This window comes from Asterias amurensis, chromosome 3 (genome assembly GCF_032118995.1).
Source record: "Asterias amurensis chromosome 3, ASM3211899v1".
Classification (NCBI taxonomy): domain Eukaryota; kingdom Metazoa; phylum Echinodermata; class Asteroidea; order Forcipulatida; family Asteriidae; genus Asterias; species Asterias amurensis.
Window position 1 is genome coordinate 21,724,907 of NC_092650.1, and position 12,895 is coordinate 21,737,801.

The 12,895-nt window shown below is 37.4% G+C and overlaps 2 protein-coding genes across 3 annotated transcripts in view; both read right to left on the reverse strand.

Moving 5' to 3' along the window:
- The window catches only part of LOC139934422 (ileal sodium/bile acid cotransporter-like), a 29,068-nt gene extending 27,866 nt beyond the window's left edge, over positions 1–1,202 (reverse strand). Inside the window, exon 1 of one of the 2 annotated variants that reach the window (XM_071928651.1) lies at positions 1,088–1,202. The gene's annotated coding sequence lies outside the window, so the exon portion shown is untranslated. The remainder of the gene's footprint in view (positions 1–1,087) is intronic. The other variant, XM_071928652.1, reaches the window with a different exon arrangement.
- Positions 1,203–2,205: 1,003 nt separating this feature from the next.
- Positions 2,206–7,063, reverse strand: LOC139935093 (ileal sodium/bile acid cotransporter-like). Its single transcript, XM_071929550.1, has 6 exons — positions 7,001–7,063; positions 5,414–5,553; positions 4,644–4,742; positions 3,672–3,865; positions 3,279–3,483; positions 2,206–2,918 (listed from the first exon to the last, which is right to left on the reverse strand). The coding sequence occupies exons 2-6, from the start codon at positions 5,534–5,536 to the stop codon at positions 2,478–2,480; spliced, it is 1,062 nt and encodes a 353-aa protein (XP_071785651.1). The 5' UTR covers positions 5,537–5,553; positions 7,001–7,063; the 3' UTR covers positions 2,206–2,477.
- Positions 7,064–12,895: the final 5,832 nt, after the last annotated feature.

A 12,895-nucleotide genomic window follows, 5' to 3' on the forward strand; every position in this document is an offset into this window, starting at 1 on the left:
AATATTTTAAGTGAAAATTACCCAAATTTTTTTATTTTTTATATACAGAATACTGTAATAAATTCCGATTAGCGTAATAAATATTAAGTCTACATTAAAGAGAAAATATCATAGATTGGTTTCTTATCTCCTGAATCCAAACATTACTGGTCTGAAATGGGGGAAAACGGATTGTTATGAAGTGCGTGTGTTTCAAAGGGGGGTGGGGTGTTTTACTTTCATGCCTTATGAAATCTCTGGATTCTAATAAATATTAAGTCTACATTAAAGAGAAAATATCATAGATTGGTTTCTTATCTCCTGAATCCAAACATTACTGGTCTGAAATGGGGGAAAACGGATTGTTATGAAGTGCGTGTGTTTCAAAGGGGGGTGGGGTGTTTTACTTTCATGCCTTATGAAATCTCTGGATTCTAATATAGTATCCAAAATGCCTTAGGACAAAAATGTAATTAAATTTGTTAAGTAGTAATTGAATAACATTTTTGATTTATTTTGCACGCCATACTAGCTTCTGAATATTAAATAAAATACCAACCAATGAAAGGTGTGAAAACATATAACGTTGCTCCAATGTCGTGCATGCACAAGCACTGTTAATGGCGGACTGTCTCTCGCATCGTAAAACCAAAACTAAAACAATTTCAACACACGATGAAGTGTAAGTGTTATTGTTAAAAAATTTGACAGATGATTTGAAAAAAAAAAAAATAGTTTTTGATTGTGAACAATTTTCCTGTTATCCTACTGAAAACACACGACACCAGGATATGTCATTTATTTACCTGAACTGACTCTTAAGCACTGTTGATGGCGGACTGTCTCTCGCAACGTAAAACCAAAACTAAAACAATTTCAACACACGATGAAGTGTAAGTGTTATTTGAATAGATGATTTGAAAAAAAAAAATCAGTTTTTGATTGTGAACAGTTTTCATGTTATCCTACTGAAAACAATTGACACCACAAGGATATATAGCAACGTAAACATTGCAACATTCACACTACGTGACGAAAAAAGCAATTTCACTCCGGATTGAGATTTTCAAACCTGGTCCCTGCCAGGCATGTAGACTCAATACATTACCTAAAATCTTCGAAAACAATCAATGAATATAATATGGCTTTCAACTTCCACGACTTCACATTTCCTCTCCCGCAGCATGTGTCCTGGCTTTTTTTTTTTTTATCATGCATTTTTTTTCTGCTGCAATTCTTGATCTTGCCGGGCACGCCCTCTATCGACAGGCAAAAAAGTAAAACGGTGACGTTCAAAGCTAGGTTTAGATTTCAACTTCTAACCAATGGGGTTGCATTATCTAAGGGGGTCTTTTTTGAGGAAAAAAGATAAAACATCGTTTTTGTCACAGTTTTGAGTTGGGGTCTATCCTCAGAAATCGTGTCTGTTAGCAAATTGTGTCTGAGTATAATGTTACCATTATTTGCTGCTCATATTATCCCATCATCTAATAAACTCCACAAAACAAGTTTTTATAAATGGACACCCTTTATTCATCCTTCAATTTCAACAACGATACAGGATAATACAAAAATGCTTTAGATGGGCTTTAGAGAAACAAAAGCAAAGTGTAGGCTAATGACTGTGATCTGTAGACCTGCTCAGCTCTTCAGCAAAACAGCCACTTTTTCTGTGATTTATTGTATTTTTGTTAGTCTTTTGTTGCATTATGGAAAGGGAAAAAAAATGAAATAAATAAAAAAATGAATAAAAAAAAAAGCCGCCCCACTGGAAAATTTTGATTTCTTTATATCATTTCAGTAGAGTGGCCTTTAGCCTTGTTTCGGGCGAACTTGCATAAAAAAAACTTTAAAAAACGAAAACGCCTAAAGCATAAAATGATGTGCGAGTAAAACCAGTTCTATAAAAGTGAACAACGGAAGAGGAAAAATAACTCTGAATTACATTTATTGACCAAACCAACAGTGGGGGAGCCAGCAAATTACAAGAAAGGATATACACAAAAATATTCATATAGCCTATAGATATTATGAACATAGTAAACAATATAAATAAAATAACATTGTAATGTGAAATAAAAATGCACAAGGCACCTTCAGATAAACATTTAAAAAGTCTTGAGGAAACCTTAGAGAAATAGGCATACTATGGCTTTAAAAATGAACCAATTAATTATAAATTAATATTTGATTAAATCACTTAAAAAGTAATACGCAAATAAATAATTTTCAATATAGAAGAATGCAAGATAAAATCCATTCGAAATACAAGATTAATTGGTAATAATTTTATATTAAAAAAAATAAAAGGGAAACTGATCCTCAGGATTTAGATTATAGTTTGAACCTAGAAGCGCACCAGTTACAAAACTTAATTAAAAAGTCAAAACCACATACAAGAAGGTCGCTAAAAGGGCACAATTGGCATATTTTTTATTTACAGCAGAAAGTCATTATCAATTTTTGAGACGTTTTGGGAGTGGAACAGGAGGATTAAATTATTTGAGCATCTCAAAGGCCCCGTCTCGCTGAGACTCTTCCTCCTTGTTGGGTAATTTATCCATCCCTCGCCGTCCACGCCACTTTTGAAAAATCAAGTAAATCGCAACGATCAAACATCCATGGAGAACTAAGAAAGGTGCATAGAGAGACGGGAAGACAAGCATATCTCGGAGGAGAGTGGTATCTGGGAAGGTCACGAGGATTAGGGCCAGAGCCAAGCCGACGTTTTGCGCGCCCGTTTCAAAGCAGATGGTGCGGCACTCGGTGTGGGGTCTACGAAAGATGAAAGCCAGCAGGTAGCCAAAGATGTAGCCAAGCAGTGGCAAGATGAAACTAGCAAACCACAGTTGCCATGGAGAGAAGAACATAGATGGGTTGATGATGCCATTCAAGAAATTGCAGACAATAATGTTAATTAAGCCAGCAATGCCTGCAATCTGGAACGAATATGAAAATAAAGTAGCAATTAGGAACTTACTCATCAACGCTCATAATGAGCTAGGAATAGCTTCATTTATCTTTGACGAAGTTTAGATCCTGGTCCAAGAGAAGCCAGATCACCTTAAAAGCGGAAAAAAGGCGCTGCAAGTGCTTTTGACCTATGTGATGGTGAATAAGTGGCAAGATGAATGGGTGCTCTTCAACATATAGGCCCTTTTCGAATCCAGGTCTTTGGCTTTGGACTCGTCTGCTGAAGCCCTTAACAAGTATGCAAGGCATGCGCAATTGTCAAAATTGTTGAAACAACTGCGGGCCAAGTTACGAAAAACAGACTTTGTATGCAATGCTTAGCTTACCTTGGTAATGATCGGGCACCATGAGGGCTTCTTGTACTTAATAAGCATACCAATGATGACAGGTACCACGATAAGGACCAGGGAAATGATGATGTTACTGTATGGAATGATGACTCCATCATTCGTCCAGGATCGGGAGTAGATAAACAGGTTCAGAGGCATCATTCCCATGGCAACAATGGTTGAGAAGGCCGTCATGGTGATGCTGTCAGTAGTACGAAGCAAATTGGTGAAAAGGTTTTTCATATTGGAGCAGGAAAGAACAATTAAAGAACACAGTTGATTTTATTTTTATTCTTGAAAAACAATCCTCCACCCCCCCCCCTCCGTAAAAAAGACTATAAAAAAACGAGTGCAATAATTATTTATAACTCTGTAATGAGTATGAGATACCTGAGACAAACATCCGCGTTGCTCCAATAGGTATACAAGTTGGAGGTGACACCCCCCGGGCAAGTAACAGTGACCAAGACTCCCAATGCATAGCCAGGTTTCAGAGACAGGGCATGGGCCAAACCAAATCCTGACAGGGGGAGGACAATAAACTGGGAGCAGAATCCGATGAATACACCAAAGGGGCGACGTAACTGCGGAAACAATTAACAGAATTTAGCATTAAGTTGAGGTTTTGTTATTTATTGGTTAGATTTTCAAAAATTGCAATCGAAACTCTTGTGATCAAAAAAGCAAAAAATAAATAAATAAATACATATACATGTACTGGACAATTCATTTTATAAACTAAATGATAAACTTCTTAATACACACCGTAAGGCTTTTGTGCATGTTGGCGTGCACAAATGGTGAGGAGACTGATGGCCAGTGTATGTGTGTTATGCATATGATGCTTTTACTGTGGGTGCATTCGTTTAATAGCTTCCCTAGGTCGACCCCGGTGTGTGGCAAAAAAAAAATTCCAGGACAAACGCAGATAATTACTCACATTCGTCCTGGAAAAAAAAATCGCCACACACCGGGGTCGACCAAGGGAAGCTAAACGAACGCACCCTGTGTGAGCATTACCATATGACTGGTTGGGATGCCTTTGAAGCTATAACCAATCAGCTTGGGTAAAGGTATTGAACAATCAAAGGCTTAGAAGTCAACTTCTAACCAATGGGATTGCCCTTTTACTAAGGGGGTATTTTTGGAGGGAAAAAAGTTAAGCTATACCCTTTGTCACAGTTTTTGTCTTAGTGAGAGCAGCAAATTCTCCTACCAAAAACTGTGACCAAAATTACGCTTAACCTTTTTCCCCTGTCAACAGGCAATAAACCCAGCTTAAAGCTGTAACCGAAATCTCAGAAATGGTGTCTTTTAGCAAATTGTGTCTGAGTATAGGCCATGTAAAATTGACACACCTACCACCCTTTTGTAGTCATCTGGTGAGACCACACAACCCATAGCTAGCATGATGAAGGCCACTATGCAGGTTATAATAATTTTGTTGGCCAACTTGAGATTCTGTAAATGATATTGAGTAAAATAACAAATAAAAATAATAATAATGAAAACTTATTAAGTGTACAAATCCACAAAAGTGCTCATGGCGCTGAGTTACAAACAATCTACAATAATCAAAATGGAAATGTAAGCCTAAGCTAAAAAAAAAATCAAGAATTCAGTACATGTGGTAAAGAAACAAACAAAAAAATAGTTTTGGGACTTGTCCTAAGATTAGTCTTGAGTTAGGAAGAGTTTTGTGAAATCGACGACAGCTTTAAAGTGAGCCTGCCATTGAGATTAAATACTAATCACCATCGACAGGCCCTTTTTTTTTTGTCTGAGCCGATAAAAACCTAAGCCCACAATCTTCATTGTGATACTCATTTCAAACCTTAAAAAAAAAGGACTTTGTACACTAAGGTTTAATTGGATATAGCCTGTCTACTGCCTTTTTACGAAAACCCTATTGTATGTAGGTCCTCCACTGGTTCCAATGTAAAGGTATATATATGGCACAATCAGCGAGCTTAGGTCGAAACCGTGTTGGCGGCTACGGCTACGGCTGTTGCTAAGGGTGTTGATAAGGACATCCCATACCTCAATGTGAAAATCTAGCCGTAGCTGTAGCCGCTAATTCAGACACTGCCATATTTTCCTGTAAGAGACAATAAATTTTGTGTGATACATGCCTGAATGTACCGAGGTGGGCTCTCATCGATCATTAAAGTAGAGTTGGTCCCGTTGGTGTCCATATCGGCAAAATAACCAGCCAGGGTTGAGCCCGAAATAACAGTAGGTTCTGTCTGTGACATGGTGTACAGTACTGTAGCTGATTAGAAATTCAAAAGTATATTAATGTTAATGTGCTTATTGTTCTATTCAAGTAAATAAACAAACAAACAAACAAACAAACAAACAAAGAAACAAAGAAAGAAACAAAGAAACAAGCAATCAAGCAAGCAAGCAAGCAAGCAAGCAAGCAAGCAAGCAAGCAAGCAAGCAAGCAAGCAAGCAAGCAAGCAAGCAAGCAAACAAACAAACAAACAAACAACAAAAGGTGTACCAAATAACTATTGAGTGAACCTCAATAATTTTTTCAGTCAGTATTTTAAAGCTCAGTGAACATTTTTAACCCAGTCAACAAATAGACCAATAAATCAAGTGAAACGGGAATGATATCAGGCTGATTTAAAATTCCAAGGTACATTATTGTCAATGTGCAATTGACATTTTAAGTCGGATTAAAATTAAAACAAACTATTGAAGGTGTAGGCCTACAAAGCGGGGTTGTGCTTGGTTGTGCCACAACCCAATCATTTTATTTCTGAAATAATTTAAAATTTGGTAATTGTCAAGGACCAGTGTCCTCACTCGGTGTATCCCATCATAAGCATAAAATAACAAGCCTGCGCAAAATTGGTCATCGGAGTTGCGAGATAATGATGAAAGAAAAAACACCCTTGTTGGACAAATTTGTGAGCTTTCAGATACCAATAAGAAGTTTTTTATTATTTTAGTGAGAAATCACCTCTTTCTCAAAAACTACGTTACTTCAGAGGGAGTCGTTGTCCACAATGTTTTATACTGCCAACCTCTCCCCAATGCTCGTTACCAAATTAGTTTTTAAGTTAATACTTGTTTTGAGTAGTTACCAAACGTGTGCCTTCCCTAAAAAAGGAACACACGAGGAATCAGGCAAAACAAGGATATCAGAAAGCCATTTTGGCAACAAAGCAGTTGAACTGAAATCAACTTCTTTGAAATTACATTAGCCCTATGGGATAATTAGGGTGGACACAGTTTGGTTTGGATGAATACAGACAAGTTTACCAAACCTAATGCGTCATTATCTTGTCCACCATGTCTCAAAACGGCTTATTAAGATGTTTGTAGCTTTGACATTGTTGAATACAGAGTGGGAATGTATGACTGAGGGCTGGCTGTGATATTCGCCCAATAGAGGGAGAAAAAGCAGAAGATGGAGGGGTGAACTAAGACAACTTTTGAAAGCGAAATCTTTACTAACATCTCAGAGAAACCAGCCGACTTGAGCAAAAAGTTACCACTAACTCACCGATTCCCCTGGATCCAAATCGTGATGCCCAACTAGAAATAAACACAGCATGAATATCATATAGTAAGGTTTGTGGTAAAACCATTTATGATAATCTCTAATTGGCGGTTCTGCGAATAATCGTTGGTCTCAACTCGACGTTTCGATCAGTTTGCTCTGATCATCTTCTGAAGAAATTAGAAAGCAACAAATCTTTACTTACATCACTAAGAAACCAGCAGAATTCAGCAAAAAGTTACCAATCTTTCTCCGTTTCTCCTCCCTGGATCCAGTAGTAATGTCAAACTGCTGACAACAAAAACAGCACGAATAGTGTAAAAGCATACAAACCATTGGAGTGCTATGTTCATGCATTAACCAATAAGATTGCAACAGGAGGCCACATCAATATGCAAATATCCACTTAATCTTGTTTTCTCTTTCACAAATTTCTTTTAATTAATATAACTAATTATTTTACTTTGCTGCAGGCTCATGCTGGTAAAGCTCAATGCTGGTACTGATTATTTTAACTCTTTCAGAGACGAGGTTGTACTATGTACAGTACTACCTATTTTATGTATTTTAAAAGCGCCAATTTATCAAACAGTGTCATCAAAGTGTCATCAAAGTGTACATGTACGACCAATAATATACATATTATCACCAGAGGGAATTATAACTCAAGAAATAGATTTTTTTTGAACAAAAACTTACTTATTTGTTATTTAATACAGAAATTTGAAAAAAAAAACTCAAAAAAGCTGGGCAGTTTGGGTTGAAAACGCGAAAGAAAAGCAGGCACTTAAAGAGTTAATTAACTACCAATTATGCATACATGATTTCCCCAGTTGCCAACGGCAACATATTTAAATCTTGGGAAATACATGCCGAACGATGTTGAACGACAGTTTTGGTCCATTCTTCGTTACACAGTTGGTATTGGAGCATTTTAGTTAGATTTATTTTCCACTTTTATTATCTTTTCTATTTTATTTTAATCCGTTGTAATTAGAAGACAGTGACCATAAAAAAATCCAATTAACTTAAAATTATGTTGTGAATCAGAACTACGGTCCGTTGACTATAGTTACAGCTGGAGTTAAAATCATTGAGGAGAGCAATGGAGAGCTGAGGATAGTATAAAACTTAGTGAGCAACAACTCTTAGTTTTTTAGAAAAAGATTTCTCCATCAAATATTAAAAGTCTTCAGGCCTGAAGCCCTTTTTAGCCATCTGAAAGCACGCACATTAATTTTTGTGCAACAAGGGTGTTTTTTCTTTCATAATTCTCTTTGCAACTTCGATGACCAATTGAGTCACAAATTTTCACAGATTTGTAATTTTATGCATATGTTGGGATACACCAAGTGAGAATACTGGTCTTTTACAATTACCAAAAGTTGTTCAGTGCCTTTAAAACAAACAGACAAACAAACAACATGCAAAATAACAAAAAGTGACAATTTCTTGTTCCATTTCCTTTATGTTTATTTCCACACACAGTACATGTAATATCCATTTTGATGCGATACAACCCGCCCCAAATCTTGCAAAAATATATGACTGTGTGATGAACATCAACCCAGAATGTAAAAAAATATGCAGATTGTTACAAAAACCGACTGAGCAGATTGGTGAACTACAATGGCATGCCAGAAGGGGGACAGATGGGAGACACAATGCAACACTAACAATGTGCATGACTATTATATTCAAAATAAGAATCTCTTGGCAAAATGTAGTGATCCCCTTTTTTAGTACAGAGCAAGGACCACCATACTAGGCCTGGGCGACTAGTGCGACTCATGTCCTAGTTGCGACTATTGATTAGGCAGGTCGTGACTACCGTTTTTCAACTACAAAAATAGTCGCGCCTACCTGAACCAAATGACTATTCACGACAACATAATTTGCTTACAAAACACTATCAAATATCAGTGACATAATCCTTTCAGCTTGAATTTCACTTCATTGCGCGTGCCGCAATGCATCTTGATAATTAAATATTTGAAGTGCGACTAGTCGAGTAGTATATTTCACTAGTCGCCCAGACCATACTACATTTTTACCAGAGTGGTATATGGTTGATACCAGTTAGATTACGGCTTCTATATACCCGGACTGTGATTTGCCCCCCCCCCCCCACCCCCCAAAAATAAAACTAAAAAGCATTAGACAGACTTGGAAGCTGCATGGTGGTTTTACAGAGCTATCCCATGGCTAGTTCAGGGCCCCATTTCATGGAGTTGCTTAAAAATCTTGCTTAAAAATTTTCTGCTATGCAACACAGGAGCAGGATACTAGTCATAAGTTGTACATGTGACATAATAGTTTGGCTGGTAACCTTATTATGGTGAGCACACTTATTTTGTGCTAAGCTACTTTTGTACTTTCACAGCTCAATGAAATTGGGCCCCGGAGTAATTCCCTCCCCCTTCAACCACGCCCCCTTTTCACAGTTTGGCTCCATAGACTGTGCCCATTGAAACTTCAACGCCTGTAGCTCTGATCTATCAAAAGGAACATTCATTTACAGACATACCATTCTTTAAAAAGACTCCAGGACCCAATTTCATGGAGTTGAATTTTTTGCTTAGCAGAAATGAGCAGGGTACAGTTACAAATTGTACATGTGACATGGTAGTTTGGCTGTCTACTTATTCTGGTAAGTATAACTTTGTTGTGCTTAGCACCTATTTTGTAGTGCTTAAGCAGCTCTATGAAATTGGGCCCTGGAGCTAGGCATCCTCGTTGTAAAAATCATGCACATGTACGGAGGACTAGAAAAGACTTGCCAACATAAGCCAACAGAAAGTGATAAATTGGTTTTTATAAATTTAAGTCGGGCATGTTTAGATGCCGTTTGCATTGGATCAAACCATTTATACAAAGTTTAAGGAGATAACACTGGTTTTTGGAAGAGTACATGTACATACTGTGCATCGCTATTGCGAGTAAGATTTGAGTTATGTCTGGTACAATGACTTGCTCAGTCACAAGTTACCGCTTACATTTGAATTCTACAGAATAGAGACAGTTGCTATGTCAAATGGTTCGGGGGCAAGCCTTTGCATAGCAACCTCCAGACGAGCAGACCCTGGTACCATTGTGCCATTCAACATCCATACAGAATCAAGTATGGGTGTTCACCATCTCCTACGTAACTATGCAAAAGCTTGCCCCTAATCATGTGACATATCAACTGTCTCAATAGTCTGAGGAGTTCAAATTTAAGCGGTGATTTGTGATCAAACACGTCAGACAATATTCAAATTCAACACGCAAATGGCTCATTCATCCCCGTTTCAAATAAAACAATAGTGTGAATACATGAACAGCAAGATAACCTCATTTAGTGAAAACTCTCACAGGTTTGTGGACCTACCCCCCCCCTCAATAAAAGCAAGAGTCTTAAAGGGTCTAGGTACTTTTTGTAGGACCCAAAACACAACATCCACAGATTGACATTAAACTTACAGTTTGAGATAATGATGGTAGAAAGCTTCCCTCTCAATATTCCTTACTGAGGAGCTGTACTTTTTGAGAATTATGTACACTGTATAACAAGTCACGTTTAAATCTGTGGACATTGTGTTTGTGTTACAACAAGTACCTATCCTTTATAACTAAATGGAACTGTAACCTAAATAGATAAAATGTATCCTCTGCAGGAGATTTTTAAAACTCAAGAAAGTGTGCCATAAAATGTCCTTTAATTTGCCCGACTCAAGCTGACAGAGAGGTTTTTTTCTTTCTCTCTTCTGGGCAAACACAAAATAAACAGGAACCTTCCCTTAATAATAATTTGGGAGGCTAACCATCCTTTTCGTAGCTAAGAGCTGAATTGCAAAGGACGCGGCTACAACGTGTTCGAGAAGCAGGCATGCAAGGGCGCCTCTGGCTGCCAGCCACATCAAACCATTATGACTACGGAGCACAGCCAGAGATCGAAAGTGTTTGATTTGTCCGGAGGGAGGAAAACCAGATGGTCTGAAAAAACCCTTGTAAAACACAGCAGAGAACCAATGCACAACTCATCTCACATACGGCCCTGGCTGGGTGTCGAACCAGGGAGCGCTTTACACACAAGCCGGCCATGCCATAATCACTAACACACTGTACAGTTGAATATTCAAGTCAATAGAATTGTTTAAAAACCTGTCACAATGATTGTTTCTCTCTACACCCTAAACACCTTTAGGCTTCTATAAACAATACAACAGTAAACACCTTTGATTAACAATAATAACTTATAATTGTCAGATAATTATTAATCAATATACTTTTTTTTTTCGCACACATTAATTTATACCGGATGTACATTTACAAACCTCACAATCTATGGTACATTTTTTTCCCTTTTGTCTTCATTTACGAAGCTATGTTACAATTTCACAGGATAAAATTCTTCAACTCAAATTGCTGTGTAGCCGGCTACAACAGACTCTGTTTAAACGATTAAACCATATTATTTAAATACATACATTCATGTACACTATATACAATGTTGTACAGACAGTGAGTTTCTTGATAAAGTTTTTTCATGCATAATAAATACAGACTGCCAGAAAATAAAAACCGCATGGTCACTGCTTTTGGGCGGGTGGAAGTATGCCATGGTCCTCCAGCCAGACCTGGAACTTTCATCCGTGGAGGGCAAGTCCACTTTTCCTGAGTAAAGGGCACATCCATTACGATAAGCAGCAGGCCAGGGGGCGATTTCACAAAGAGATAGCCTAGGCAGATATTAACAACTTAAGGCTAGTCCTAAACTAAACTGTCCTAACTCGTCGATAAGACTAGTCTTAACTCTTTGTGAAATCCACCACTGGAATTTCATCTTTGAGAGGGCAAGGCCCTTTCATTATGCAAAGGGCACTTCCATTGGAAAATCATACAAAAGTCTTTGGGAAATTTTTGAATGGGCACCAAGGCCAAGAACAGGGGCAACAGAGGCAAAGGTCTCTGTGGCCTACGTGTAACTCAAGGCCTTTAACAGAACGTCATCAGAAACAGTTTAAAGGGTGAACATGGCCAAAGGTGTAAAAGGTTTCGGCCTCTACAAAATTCCAGGGCTCAATTTCATAGAGTCGCAGTGAAAAAAGGTTTGCGGTAACACCATGTAATGATACTGGGGTAAATGAGTTGGGGTGGTTCTGAAAAGAACCGTTGGTTTCAACTCAACGTTTAGATCAGTATGCTCTGATCATCTTCTTGAATGAGGTTACCAGCTAAAGTACCATGTCACATGTACAACATGTGACTGGTATCCTGCTTGTTTTTGCTTAGCAGAGTATTGTTAAGCATCATTCTCTGCTTAGGTAGCTCTCTGAAATTGAACCCTGGTTAGAATTTGCAGCCTCAAATTAAAGTAATTCTCATTAAATCTGAAGTTACAATGATTGATTGCAAATCAACTTGCGAGTTGCTTTTGTTTTAAGCCTACTCTTAGAAGAATACTTCAAGACTATTTCAGATATTTTAATATCCCTAAAAAAAATTATTTGTTCAAACTTCTCCACCCCCAATACCCTTCCCACTCCCCCTTCCCACAAATCAACAACTTTGGTATTGGTTTTTTGAAACATTTCCCCTGCATTTGTTTCCAATTGGAGAAACAAACTTTACACATCTGTAAAAACTAAATCGTTTATTCCGTTAATAATTAATTATCCTACTTGAATACTGTTCTTATATTAAGTGTCTTATTAAAATATACGTGACGACTGTACATCTACATGTAATACACTATTTATACAGACTGACAGTTGCGCTTTAAATACAAAAACAGAACAGTAAAAACTCTACACATTAAGGGCGTAAAAAATCTTTCCAATGCAAAAAACACACACACAGCTATGCAGTTTAGCGTTACCAAGTATCTCCACGAAGGTAATAGTCCAACAGAAACACATTTATCAATTTTGTTTGTACATGTATGTATAAGGTCGTGTTAAGTTTACAAAAAAACTTGTAAATGTCTGGATTTCAAGGAGCTTTAACAAACTTAGACTCGCACCAAAAGAGCAATATTTATTTATATCTAAAGAAAAAAACAGCCAGCTTTTCTCAAAATGTCTGACACAAAAATGTATGCTTTGCAAAGTCTTCAGGG